General features: G+C 39.1%; 1 protein-coding gene across 1 annotated transcript in view; it reads right to left on the bottom strand.

Annotated features, from left to right (window-relative positions):
- Window positions 1–6,419: 6,419 nt before the first annotated feature.
- LOC126469653 (phenylalanine--tRNA ligase alpha subunit) overlaps window positions 6,420–15,130 on the bottom strand; it is a 135,687-nt gene continuing 126,976 nt past the window's right edge. The window contains exon 10 of the mRNA XM_050096782.1: window positions 6,420–7,352. Coding sequence (XP_049952739.1) covers window positions 6,572–7,352 — 781 coding nt within the window. The 3' untranslated portion in view covers window positions 6,420–6,571. The remainder of the gene's footprint in view (window positions 7,353–15,130) is intronic.

Raw genomic sequence — 15,130 nt, 5'->3', positions numbered from 1 at the left:
TTTCTGTCTTGTATTGTCACGTGACGAAACATGGTGTCACCATTTTGAACCAGAAAGCAAGCATCAGAGCAAGCAGTGGAAACATGCGACTTCACCACCTACAAAGAAATCAAAGGCATTGCACACCAGTTCTGGTAAGATAATGATGTCCTCCTTTTTTGACCATAAGGGCCCACCGCTTGCCGGGTTCCTAGAATGAGGAACCACCATCAATACCCAGCATTATCAAGCCAGTTTACAGAATCTTAGATGAGTCATCAAGTCAGAATGTCAAGGCATGTTGTCCAATGGCCTTATCCTCCTGCATGATAATGCATACCCACACACAGCCAATGCAGTGAAGACGACATTGCAGCACTTTTGATGGGAAACACTGGAGCATCCACTGTACAGTCCCAACCTGTCACTGTGCGACTTTCATGTGTTTGGACCTCAAAAACAAGATATTCGCGGACAATGATTTGCAAAGGATGATGAAGTGTTTGCTGGGTCAAGGCATGGATCCTACAGCAGCCTACTAGCTTCTTCAAGGATGGAATCAACCGGCTAGTGTTGCAATGGGATAAATGTGCCAACAGTTTTGGGGACTATTTTTGAGTATGTGTACTGTGTATAACTACATTTTTGAATTAGATAAAATCGTTACCATTACTTTACCCTAGTGACTGGGTTTCATTTGAATGCCTCTTATATTCGCCATGCATTGCTCCCAGAGTGATATGTACATTTTATGGCATGGTTATCATCAAACAAACATTTAAAACATAAATTCGTTTCATGAGAAAATGTAAATTCAAACTCTCTGCAATCACATGGTTTTCACAGAAATTCACTTCAGTAAATTTGTGATAAAGTTAATGCAGTGACTGAATGAGACATTTCAAACCAGAAATAGCAAAAGGAATTTTTTTACTTTCCGTTTTGATAACAATTTTTAAAAAAGTACTGTTCCCCAAGTATTGAACATACAACTTTTAGATTACGAGCTGCATTGTGCTGTGGAGCTGCTGGGTGATCTATTATTTTTAATGGTTTAGTGGCTCAATTCACCTTTCAGGCATCTTGGGTGTTAAATGTATGCCACTATAAATAATAAGAATACAATAATTATTTCAACAAAATAGATATTTAATTTCTGGACACCTTGTTCTAATAGAAATACATATTTAAACCTGTTCCATAGAGTATGAAACCTACCTGATGAGAAATCTGCTAGAGGTTTATCTGTTTCATTTGCTAACAAAATTAATTAGGTGAAATAGCAGCTAAAGAAATGTTCTTACCTATTACACCTGCTACCAAAATTTTTATACACCCATGTGCGATGCCTCATAACACAAGGGGCTCGCAGCATTTGGTAACTCTTGCTACATGGCTAATCCAGCACTATTCTCAAGCTAGAGTTACCCCAACTTCTTGGTGCTTCCTTAACATTAGTTACAGCTATTTAAGCACAGACTCTCATATGGTGGAAAGATAACTCTAAGTTTATTTTCAAGTGCAATTGTGTTGTTGGTGTCTAATGGTTCCCACACTTTTAAATGCATTAAATTAAACATTAGTTCTATGTTTACCGCTACGTACTCTGTGAAACATTGTGAAGTTCATGGCAGACAGTACATCCCATTGATACGCCCCATTGAACCAGTTATTTGGGCTTTTCCCCCTGTTTTGTTTGCATATGCAATGTGGGAAGAATGAATTTTTAAATGCCCCCTATGTGTGTTTTAATCAATCTAATTTCACATGCACGATCTCTACGAGAGTGATATGTGGAGGACTGTAGTATATTCCTAGAACCATCATTTAAAGCCAATTCTTTTAACTTAATTAGTGGACTTTCTCAGAATAGTTTCCATCTGTCTTCACCCATTGAATACAGAACAAATTTGGTGCAGTGATTGCTGGTGGTACTGGACATTCCATGCTCAACTGTACATAATGTGTTGCAACACACACTGGGGAAAAAAAAAAAAAAAAACAAAGGAAAAAACCACCATACCATCTCCATAAATTATATTAGATGTATTTTGTAGTGCATTTGGCCGTATATCAGGATTTGCTTGAAGCAGATGTAAATTGCAAGATCCTCAACCAGATCCTATTCAGTGATGAGGCTATCTTCCACTTGTTGAAAGGTTAATGGACATAACTGCATTACACGGACTGGCAAACTACCAGTAGAGCACCAGCAGTTCCAGTGGAATTCCCCAAAGAACAGATGGGAATATCCGCTGACAAAATTATGGCCCATCCTCCTTTGCTGGAAACTCCATCAACGGGACACTGTACCTGGATATGCTGGAATAGTTTCTTTTACCACAGCTTGTGCAGGACGAACATGTGCATAATGTTTACTTCCAAAACCATGGAGCGTCATGCCATTATGCCACAGAGGTGTGTATTTTTTTGAATTGTGTGTTTCCTGGAAGATGGATTGGGCATACATGACCCATGATCTGTGTGGCACAACCTCCCATCACACCCATGGACTGCTTCATCTGACAATTTATCAAGGGACATTACTTCCACACAACTGTATCAACTCAATGACAGAGCTCCAAGACCAAATCAGACAAGTTGCTGCAGCTATAATGCCATAAATGCTCTGGAATGTCTTTTGGGCCATGGCGGCAGGTGGGACTTATGTCCAGATGTGATTGGTGCTGATGTTTTAACATGTTGAAATTACTTTGGTCACATTTTCACAAACAAGGGGCCATCAGGGTGGATGGCTGCAGTGTGTGAAACCTGGCACTCAATCCTACACCGTATTGAATTTCTAATCCTAAAAAGTCTTATTAAATGCACCAATTACAAAGTACAGCAAGAATGTTTCTTTAGCTACCGTTTCAGCTCACACACACACACACACACACACACACACACACACACACACACAGAGAGAGAGAGAGAAGTGTGTGTGTGTGTGTGTGTGTGTGTGTGTGTGTGTGTGTGTGTGTGTGTGTGTGTGTGTGTGGGATTATAGTCTCATAATTAATTTTACTGTTATGTTGGCTGGAGAACTTAACTAGTTGTGCATAGTGTTGCTTAAGAACTATCAGCATTATAAAATATAAGGTGAACTTACATAGTGTATGTGAAGACAACGGTATAAATACAGAATATTGAATTATGTAATGTCACAAAATTGTTGACATTTGCATTTGTACTCCTGCTGCTTGCACAATCACAGGTAATGCACAGTTTCAATACACCTTTAATGGACAATTATATAACATATTTAATTTTCCTTCAAAAGAATTTGATTCTGCTTGTTGGCTTTTTATTTTGCATGAGACAAGCCAGTGATGCAACCTGCTGGGAGTTCGTCTGCAGCACAGCATAAACTGGCCACTGTTGTGCATGCCATACAGGCCAAAGATATCGAAAGGACAAACTCCTAGATGCCACTCAAATACCACTTTTTAACAATCAATTATTGTTACTTGTTTCTTGAGATTATTTGGAAAACTTATCAAAAAAGTAATAAGCCTTGTATATTAGCTGAGTTGGGCAAAATGTAATATAAATGAAAAAATATACTATCTATCAGCAAAGATAATTGGACAGCATTTTCAACATAGCAGTAAGGGGGGAAAAATCGTCCTCACTTTTTTTCCCTTGTTAACAGCCTTTTTTTTTAATTGAGCCTGCTATTTTAAACAAAGTCACAAGAAAGAGAATCATTATATCAGTACCAGAAGGAAAAAACTGATGTGATCTTAGTCCTCTTGTAGTGCATGTATTAAAAATAAATAAAGTATTGGAATTTTTTTTTTATTATATACAGATGAAAGCCACACTTAAATACTACTTTTCTACATAGTTGTCATTTAAATTAAGGCACTTATCGTAGCGATGGACGAGCTTGGAAATTCCTTCGTCGTAAAATTCGGCCGCCTGCACCTTCAACCACGTGGTTACCTCTTCTTGAAGCTGTGTGTCGTCATCAAAACGCTGCATAGCCAACCACTTCTTCATTGCTGGGAATAAGTGGAAGTCGCTCGGTGCCAGGTCGGGACTGTACGGCGGATGAGGAAACAACTCCCACTTAAAAGATTCGAGAACTTCACGAGTGGCATTTGTCATGTTGGCCCGGGCGTTGTCGTGAATCAGCAAGATCTTTGAGCCCAACTTTCCCCTGCGCTTGTTTTGTATTGCTCTTCTGAGGTTGTGCAGAGTTTGGCAATACCTTTGAGAGTTTATTGTAGTGCCTCTTTCCAGGAAATCCACAAAAATCACACCTTTTCTGTCCCAAAAGACAGTCGCCATCACCTTCCTTGCCGACATTGTCTGCATGCATTTCTTGGGTTTTTGGGGGGAATTTGTGTGCCCCCATTGCACTGACTGCAATTTTGTCTCGCAGTCCACATGCTTAACCCATGTTTCGTCACCAGTAACGATGCGATTGAGTAATGAGTCGCCATCTTTCTCGTAAGCGTCCAAAAACGTTAGCGCTGCAGCCATTCGCTGATTTTTGTGAATCTCTGTCAAGATTTTTGGTATCCATCTTGCACAAAACTTGTGGTAACCAAGCTTTTCGATAATGATTTCGTGCAACAAACTTTGTGAAATTTGTGGAAAACTCATAGAGTGTTCCGTTATTGTGAAATTACGGTTTTCACGGACCACGGCACCGACTTTTTCGACAAGTTCGGCAGTCACTATGCTGGGTCTTCCACCTCGCTCTTCGTCGTGAATGTTAGTTCGGCCATTTTTAAATTTTATGACCCATTGACGCACTCCACCTTCAGTGATTATGTTGTCCCCATACACTTCACAAAGCTGCTGATAGATTTCTATCGGTGTACAGTTTTTTGCAGTCAGAAACCTTATTACAGCACGCACTTCACACTTCACGGCATTTTCAATTAACGCTGACATTTCAAACTGTCACAGTAACTCAACGGAGTACAGCACGAACCTCTCACTAGCATGGCAGGATGCCGACTGAGCGGCGGAGTGCCATGACACCAAGATGGCCACGCTAGCCCCGCCCCTAATGGACACAAACGAAAACGTAATGTACTTTGTGGATAGCCCTCGTAGTTCCTAATGCTAGGCTAATTTCATCATTTTTACTCTTATGTATGTCTATCAACAGCTTTAATATTGCATTTACTGAGAGCATTAAAACTGTCAATGAAGACTGAAGAACACAAAAACACCTTTAAAAGAACCTATGGTGCAATTAGAATCTTACATTGACTGACGATCAATGGGGAAACTGAAACTCACAGGAAACAATACTGTGCAAATGTTGGTGCCAGTATTCACCAGAGAGCAAAAAATGTGAAAGGAATAATATGCAAAACACTGCAAAATATTCTGTGTGCCTTCACAGTTGTAAGAATGGAAGAAAATAATGAGAGCTGTTCACAAAATAAACATTTTACATATGAATTGTTATCATCTACCTAGACATATGAAAATATATCATTTATTAATGGTACATCATTATCACTTAAAAGTAGAGAGACATTAAATTAGGAATACAAAGAGCCCAATGGCATTTTCTATGAGATTTAATTTCGTGACAAGTGTGGGAAGCCTACATTCAAAAATAGGACAGATCCTCAGCAAGCACAAAGTAAAAGTGATTTGTTGCCATCAACCAAAGAAAGCAGCACTCTTTGGTTCTGTCACAGATGATTTGATGCTCAAGATGGTTGGGGTTTTAAGAGCCCCTGCAAGTGTGGCTTTCAGACATCAGACAAGACGATTTGTATAGTTATGAAAGATGCCTGGAAGACCGTAAGTACACCTGGCTCTTACACCCCGATATATCAGCTGTGGCATGCATTGTCATTTGTCACTCTATTCAATACTGAAGAAACTCTAGCAGAGACTTCATTGTTTTGGGACTCAGTGGTATAAGAAGCAGTTGAAATTCATTTGTTGAATAATTTAATTAACATAGATTGTGGTTACACTTTGGACATGTCATGGAATCTGGTGCTTTCTTTAATAAACTTGCAAAGACCTCTTCACAGTGCAGCTCATGGGTTTATCAACCACTTAATCATACATTCATTTCAAGTATATGTGTACTTCTTTGCCACTGATTGTCCCTAGTGTTTGTGTTTCTGTGTCCACTTGCATGGTGGCATGGTCTGCAGACATAAAAGGATGGAGCAAGTGCTGTAGCGTCAGTCTTTCAAATCGAGAAGTGGAATTTATGCAGCTGCACACCCGAAATGTAATGGAGCAATCACAAATATAGGATTCATAACATCATTAAGTGATGGCCATGCATGAAATTACTTGGTCTTTTGAAATGTTGTAAGGCTTTGTAAACAAAGTCCATAACTAAACAAAATCTTCTGTATCACTGCATTTACTACAAACCTTTATTCACTGATACAAAGAAATTATATGCAGAAAACAAAATTATGAGACAATCAGCAATTCCTTTATCAGTTAGTACAAAACACTCAAGTAAGTTTATATATAATTTCATTACAGATGTTACGTAATAATAAAATGTTAATGTTGACAACTTTCAGTCTTATAGAAAAATGTTTGACAATGTTCATCAATATGCTGGTTTTACATTCTTACATCAATGTTACAAAACTGAGATATTATCGATTCTTTTTATGAATTTGTTAACATTAACTGAAACTTTCTGCACTGATCTGTTCATTTGCTTCAGAAATGACCACAGACATATGTCAGCTAATGTTAGTTTATTTCCTACAACCCAATTGTATTTTGACAAATGTATTTCAACAGTATTCTCTAAGTCAGTAATATTAATCTGTCTTGAACATAAATCAATTTTATCTAGCCATTCATCAATTTCCGATGCACACTCTGTACCACACTTTTCATATAAACAAACTGGATCTTTTGTCTCAATCAAACGACTGAAGTATCTTGCTATATTAACTTCACCAAATATTTCTTTTCCTGTTGTATTAAATAATAGAACTGGATATGGCACATCTTTCCACAGAAATGTAATATTAGGACAGCTATTTAAGTTATTCTTCCTTTGAACAGAATTGAAGAGCTTTAGACATTGTGAGAAATTCACTTCTGTCTCAACATTTACATCAAAAGTGAATAATTTGCTTAGATATTTCAACAAGAACTGAAATGAAAACAGAGGAAATTGAGGGTTGCAAACTATTTTCATATCAAAAAGCCTCTCAAAATTAGACCTGGACACGCTACAATATTTTTCATTGGGGATGCATACTCCATCCTGCTTTGGGCCATTTGTTATTACATCAACGTTATGAGAAAGTCGATTAACTTGTTGCTGAAGTTTCTCTAATTTTGAATGAACTGAATTCCACATATTTATAATATCGCTGAGGGTTATTTCCACATGAGATTTGTTCCTGAAACAAAAATGATAAGAAAATGCTGCATGTATGGCAAAATACAGAAACTTGATAAATATTTTAGCAGAGTACTGCATGTTATGTTCATATGTGAATTTAAAAAAGACAAAAGAAAGAGAGAAATGATAATTTTACATTGACAAATCTCCATTCATAACACAAAAATGCATTTTACACAGTCTTTACAAAAATCTTTCAGAATGAATTTCTCATAGACAAAAAGTATAAGCTATCTTGAAAGGCTTGTAAGTTTTCATAATGAATCTATCTTGTAGTTACCATTTGTTCCACTGACATAATGAATGAACATACAGCATTTCATAGTGAATGTTCCCAATGCATAAAAATAAACCATTACGTTACATTTGACCAAAGACTATAGATCACAAACACAGTAAGCAATGAAACAGGCATAAAATGATTATGAGTGGTAATGTTTACCAGCTGAGTATGGTATCTGTGCTGTTCGTTTTTGTGAGATTGCATACTTAGGCTAGGAAAAAGAGCGATACCTAAACTAGGAAAAAAAGCAGTAGCCAAACTAGGAAAAAGAACAGCAGCACAAAGGCTAGTGACTTCTCTGTAAGTGACATGTTGCATTATAAATGTAAGAGTATTATTGCAATGAAAGTGCACAACATGCCTCACAATTTTCTTGGAATGTGAGCAATTTACGTAAAGCATAACTCAGACATTATTCTCAAATAGAGATGGCTCCAAGTAACAGTAATACATAACTTAAATAAAACTAGTGACCTGCCCTAGCATTGCAGAGGTAGCGCTCAGTATCTGCGGCCACATGATTTCTCTGGCACAGTGGTACTTTTATTTACAGGAGTAGAGTTACGAGTAAAGCTCGGAGAATAGTAGGTAAATGAATATCACCACCTTCATATAAATTAAACTATTTAAGCACCCATAGCAGACGTCAGTGTATTGCAGCGCAGGAAAGTGCGAGCAGACTGCCAGACCACCACCCGTTAACTATGCGAGCCGCACATCAGAGACCTCCACGGCTTCTCATTGGTCACCAGGGAGGTTGTGACAGTCTGCTGCAAGTATCATTGCAGGAGTCTGCATGTATATACATAAAGATTCTGGTAATAATAAGTGCATGTGGCTCAGTATCCTGGTGCAAGTCTTTCGGTTTGACATCACTTTGGCAAATTCTTCTTCCTAACGAGTTAAACAAATGGGAAAATGTGAAGTATCATGGAATCTGATACATTTCATTTCTTGTGAATTTCTCCATCACTGACAAATGATTGGCAGATTATAAAACAGAGATAAAAATCCATGGTCTGAGGAGAATTCGATCCCATCACTTTTCAGTTCGGGACACATGCTAGGTCACTAGGCCCAACTCGAATTCTGCTCAGGGTTCACTGCTGCATGGAGTTTCTGCACCTGTACTGCTAGGTGACAACACCATCATTTTCAAAGCGGCAGTCAATTTTAATTCGTCATACTTCAGCCAATTTCCACAGAATATGAGGTCTGTTCAAAAAATTTTGAAACATTCATAATTTCGTGCCAATGGTGTGTTGGAGTGAAATGCAGTTGGTATCCCCGCACATGCCTGTGTCTAATGTGTAACTGCCAAAAGTTTCACTGTTGTATTTCTGTTAGTTTTTGTACACAGAGGTATTGGGTATAACACTGTGTTGCACAATTTGCAAATTTCGAGATGGTAGAATTAGAGGAGCGACACATCTGTATTAAATTTTGTGTGAAACTCAAGAAAATCTTTACAGAGACACATCAAATGATGCAGGAAACCTACCATGATGAGTGCTTAGGCAGTGCTCAGTGTTAATAATGGTTCATACAGTTTAAAAATGGCCAGGCGGAAGTTAAAGATGACCCTCGTTAAGGACGCCCTTCGATGTCTACTGATGATACTCATGTCAGAAACGTCAATGAAGCTGTGTGTGCCAATCAAAGACTGACTGACTGACTGAGAGATTGCAGAAGAATGTAACATTTCAGTTCGATCATGTTATGAAATACTGACACAGCATCTTGGAATGCATTGTGTTGTAGCCAAGCTTGTGCCATAGCATGAGTCAAGACCAGAAAGATCTTTGCCTCGCAATCTGTGAAGAGCCTCATCCTCCACTCTCTCCAGACCTGACCCCTGTGGGCTTTTTTTTATTTCCAAAGATGAAAACCCCACTGAAAGGACAAAGATTTGTAATGATAGACAAGATAAAAGAAAATTCACAGATGGTGCTTCGTATAATCCAGCAAGAGGCGTACTGAGACTGCTTCTGGAAGTAGAAACAGCACTGGGAGTGGTGTATCAACTGTGGAGAAGAGTATGCACAATAAGTAAAAGGTAAGCATAGAAAAATTTTGTGGACCACGTTCCAGAATTTTTTGAACAGACCTTGTATTTATAAATTATACACGCAAACATTCCTCATGCATCATTCTACTTATTAGTCAAAACCAGAGCAAATCCATACGGTAGTTCCTTAAATTAGTCCATACATACTGACAGAAGTGAACAGAGACCTCGAATTTTATTCAAAACACACACACACACACACACACACACACACACACACACACACACACACACACACAGAGAGAGAGAGAGAGAGAGAGAGAGAGAGAGAGAGAGAGAGAGAGATATTTATATTGTAATTGCTAGAACAACATCCAAGATTAGAATTTTAACATTCTAACACCCAGCATGATGTTCATAGAGGAGTCAAACTGCCATAAAGGCAAAGAAGAGTTCAGGTTTAAAATCAAATACATGAACTCAGGAATGATAATTCTCTCTAAATTTATCTACAGCTATTTGTACATGGAACACAGGCAGCACTTTTACCGTCTGCGAAGTACACATTGATATACTGAACTGGATCCTTTCACCAAAATTATGCCCAAGCGATATATGACATACAAAGTCTAAAATTACTTCACCATTGCTGAGAATACAAGAATACTTCATGAAATGTACAAAAATTAAGCATGAAAAGTAATGAAAATGGGACGAGTTATATTGTAGAGCATTTTCAGCAACTGGATTCTGGGTGTACCCAGGGTGGGCACCACTTCTGTATACATTCAAGTGGTCAGGTTGTTGAGTGGTGGTCATTGCATTGTAGAAAGCAATGCAGTGAACATGTCAGCTGGTAAATACTGTGAGTGGTTTCACATGTAGCCTTACCTTCAGTGTTGTACATTTTATCAGCACTGGGTATGGATCAGGTCACGTTGGTAGCCACAATGTTAGCCTACGCCATCATACTGCCCGTCCACATCACTAACTCAAGACATTTCTCCAACATGTCATTGTTAAACCCCTACTTTATAAAGGTCATAAGAGAGAGATGTCAATAACTACCAACACATTTCACAGCTGACATCATTTTGCAAACTTTTTGAGGAGTTGATGTATTCTAGAATAGTATCTCACCTTAGCAATAATAATATCCTCAGCAAAAACATAATTTGTGTTTCAGAAGAGTTGCCCTACTGAAATCCATTTACATTTTCACTCACCAAATTTTACAATCATTAAATAATAAAATCGTGCCGGTGGCTATCTTCTGCAACCTAAGATCATGAATCACATTTATTTTCCTGGATAAATTAAAGTTTTTATTGGCTTGCTGGTGTAGCCAACCAATGGATAATATCATGTCTAACCAAAATAATGCAGAAAGCAGTACTTAGTATCAATCAGTTTCATCCAGGGACATTAATCTAAAGGGAGAAATCATGTATGAGGTTTCCCAATGCTCAGTCTTAGGTCCACTATTGTTCCTCACATATGTACATGATCTTCCATCCAATATAGGTGCACACAAGCAGAATTAGATCTCTTGGTAGAAAATACTAGTATTGGAAGTCAATCCAAGAACGCACACAGCAACAGAAGAAATGGTAAAGAAAGTTCTTAAAAATGGAATTGAATGATTTTCTGTGAATGGCTTCACGTCAATGTCTGGGAAACTTGCCTTTTCCCCTTGTATGTATTAAGCAGAAAGTGCTTGCCTGCAACAGAAAGGTGCTGCAACATCTGAATGTCAACAGTGTCTGGATAGTAAAGGTGGCACTGTAACACCCATGATTCTGAGGAGAGAAAGGTATTGCCAGAGTCTCCTCCACTGTTTCCAATGGAGAAAGGTAGGGTGATAGGGGACAGAGCACGAAATTTTTGCAAAATCGCAACTCAAAGTGTTGGAGATTGCAATAGGGTCCATCATGAAATTTTATGCTGCTGTCAGGCCGGAAACTGGGGAATGGATCTTGGTCCCTGAGAGCTGTCGGAGGTTGGCCCAAATTATGGAACAGGAGCTGGAACTGTTAAAAGAACTAGTGAACCAAATGCAGCTAACTATTTGGTATCCAAAAGAACACGACGGCACTGTGCACATGTCTGTTTATAATGAATGCAGTTTGCCATCATAGGATGACATTTAAAAATGCAGAGAACATGTCTCCGTGTGCGTATTGCATCATGGCATGCCTCAGTCCACCAAGGGACTGGGCCATGGCATGGTAAAGAGGAAGTATGAAGAATAGAACATTCTGTGAGGGTAAGGATAATGCTTGTAAGATATTCTACCTGGTCATCACAGCTGGGGAAAACATATTGATCCAAGGTCGCTAGGGAGTAGTAAAGCCTCCAGTTGGCCTTAGTAAGCTGCTATTTGGGTGTGCACGGAGGTGGGATAGAAGTCAGCAAATGGATAGCTCACAGGAAATGGTCACTCGAGCAGGTGGCAGAAAGAACAGATCACTCAAGGCAATGGGCAAGATGGGTAGTGCAGAAGGATAGGTCCAAATAGGAATAGGTGTGCAAGGAGTCTGAAAGGAACGTGGGAGCTCCTGTGTTAAGGCAGAAAAGGTTAAATTGATTAAGAAGGTCATCCAAGAGGGCACATCTTGGACAAGTTCTGGGAGAACCCAAAATGGTATGGTGGGCAGCAGAAATGGGCGAGATAGCTGCCCAATAAGCTGCAGGAAGTCGACCCGTTGACATAGAATTATGGAGGGATGTAAATGGTACAATGGGAAAAGGTCAAGTAAGGAAGGAAAAGACGAACTGCAACAGCTTGAAGGCAGGTATCCAGGAAGATGGGTTGACTATGAATGTCATCCAGTGTGAGCAGTATGGCTACCCCATGAGATGGAATGCCAACCTCAGGCGGAAGGTCAAAATGGACCACGAAGAAATGCGAAAGCTCAAAGCAGTCGTGAGGATGCATTTTTGTTTCCTGAAGGCAGAGTACAAGTGAACACTGCAATACTAAAAGCAGCTGCAAATCCTCTTTGTGGGATAGAAGGCCATGAACGTTCCATTGGCAGAGAGCCATGACGAGGAAAAAATGAAGTGGTGTCACCTCAGCAGCTGTCGAGGGCCAGCCTGGGAAAACTCGCTGCTACAGGGCACAAAGGCAGGAGGATCCTGCTCCATGAGATCCACACAAGTGTCGGCTTTCTTCTGCTGTCAGACTGTGGAGTACAACGCAGAAAAATGGTTGGTGGTGCATACCGGTGAAAGCCTGCTCATCAAGATACACAGGACAATCTCAAGAGAAAGCGGCATGGTCGCCACTGCAGCTGATATAGCATGGAGGAGGAGGTGGACAATCGTACTCGTGCACATCCCTACCACAGGTTACACATTTGGCCTGGTGTTGACAAGACATTCAAATGTGGCTGAAATGATGACACTGGTAGTAGTGCAGGAATGTATGGTCAGACTGTGAGAACCCCATAGCCTGCTTTGCTCTTGGACGGAAGCATCAGTCTATCAAAGGTGAGAAAAAGTGTGTTGTGTGTGTGTGTGTGTGTGTGTGTGTGTGTGTGTGTGTGTGTGTGTGTGCGTGTGGGCACTAAGGAGGCCTCTACCTTTTTCGTCACCCGATGGATGGCAATGACAGCCTGATCAGATAGGTATGCTCGGATTTCGGCCTCAGTCAGATCGTTGAGCAACCTAGTGTAAATTACACCACAGGAAGAATTCAGTGTTTGATGGTCCTCGATACAACAGGATAGCCATGGAAAAGTGAAGCGGCAAGCAGTTGTTGTGTTTACAAACCAGAAGTAATCTCCAAAAGCCAAGTGCCATTCCGTAAACAAGAGCAGGATAAAAGTAGCCCCCTTGAAAGAAGTGGACAAGGCAGAGAAGAGTTGGTTGTGTATGGGTGTGACCACTAATAAAATGTTAATTCTACTACCGGTACATTCATTATTGTCGGTTATTAGTCATTGTGTTGTGTCTATTATTTTACAGATATTGTGCGATTTCTTTTTTGAAAAATATAAGTACACAGTGCACAAATCACCCACCAGTGACTGCCACAATTTTCTTCTTCTTATTATCCACATTTTACAAAATATGCTACAATATATAAAATGCCTATAAAACACCGCACTGTACAATGTACTTGCGGTGAGACAGTCACAATTCCTGAAATTCATTGCCCATGGCCTCTGGCCTGCTGAGGAGCTCCGCAGTCCTAGGTCCTTGGATAAACCATGAAAATCTGTCACATTATGCCACACATAAACAAACCCAGACTGGAGGTAGATCGGTGAGACTAGATCCGATGGCCAGGGCTTACACATTTGTGGGAAATGATAGGCTTCAGATTGGCAGGTCAGATCCGTTAAGAGATACCCAGAGAAAAGACCTGCAGTTTTGGCCGATTGTGGACATCCATTTGTGTGGCCAGCTATTCACGTGTCACAGACACCATGTTGATGAAATGAGGTCAATGAGATTTTTTCAGCACTTTCCTGATATTTTCCTGACACATTTGAAATTCCCTGACTTCCAGAACTTGTGGCAACCCTGGATATCTTCAATTACTGTGCTGCGTAATTCAGAGGTTTATAAAGTCACCTGTGGATACAATGGAAAAGCTAACAGTATCAGATATAAAGAGCATTTATTAGGAAAAAAGTGTAATAATTGCATAGCTCATCTTTTGCATATCACTTGCTAATCGCAGGCCACAAACCAATGGGAGTTGATGAATTACTATCCTCCATAAAAAATTGATATTCTTAAAGAACTGGAAATTTTGAAGTGTATGTCTGTTAATGATGTCCTCATTCTCAATCAACAGCAACAATTGTAAAATAAAAATTTCTTTAATTGCTCTTAACCACTATTTGCAACCACTTGACATATTGTCATATTTTGGCTGAAGTATTATTCTAAGTGCTTGTAAAAATTTCAAATTACAGAGAGCTTCAATTTATCGAGTGTCAAAAAAATGAAGAGTTGATTGAATAGGAAAAATCTCTGTTCAAAAATGTTATTTTCTTGGAAACACAAGACTGCACAAATTTTAGAATATAAACCCTCCAAAAATCCTGTAATACAATCCTGTAGTAATGACAAAACTTGGTAGTTAATGATATATTTCAAACATAAGGTTTTGTTCATTAAAAAATGTGGGTTCAGTTGTCATGCCTATTCTACATACTTGAAAGTAGTAATGTTAGTACTGTTATAGGAATATATTAATTAAACAACATTGCTTTAGTGCACAATATGAATTAGTGTTGCCTCTATGTCCTGTCATCATTAAAAGTGTAGTTACTCTCAATTTTAATATTTTGTGACTAACTAGCAAAAAATTACCTACAAATGTCGAAATAATCATCCTGGACAATGCCACAGTTACCTCCAAGTTCAGTTAAATTCAATTCAGAATTGCCTTTTAGATCTGAAGAAGCAGTGTCAGCTAACATTTGTCTAAACAGGCTAGACTCTGTGGAGACTGTAAGTCATGACCTAA

The sequence above is a fragment of the Schistocerca serialis genome, chromosome 1 (assembly GCF_023864345.2).
Source record: "Schistocerca serialis cubense isolate TAMUIC-IGC-003099 chromosome 1, iqSchSeri2.2, whole genome shotgun sequence".
NCBI classification, from domain to species: domain Eukaryota; kingdom Metazoa; phylum Arthropoda; class Insecta; order Orthoptera; family Acrididae; genus Schistocerca; species Schistocerca serialis.
Note: the sequence above shows the minus strand (reverse complement) of the source record. Positions and strands in the feature narration are given on the sequence as shown.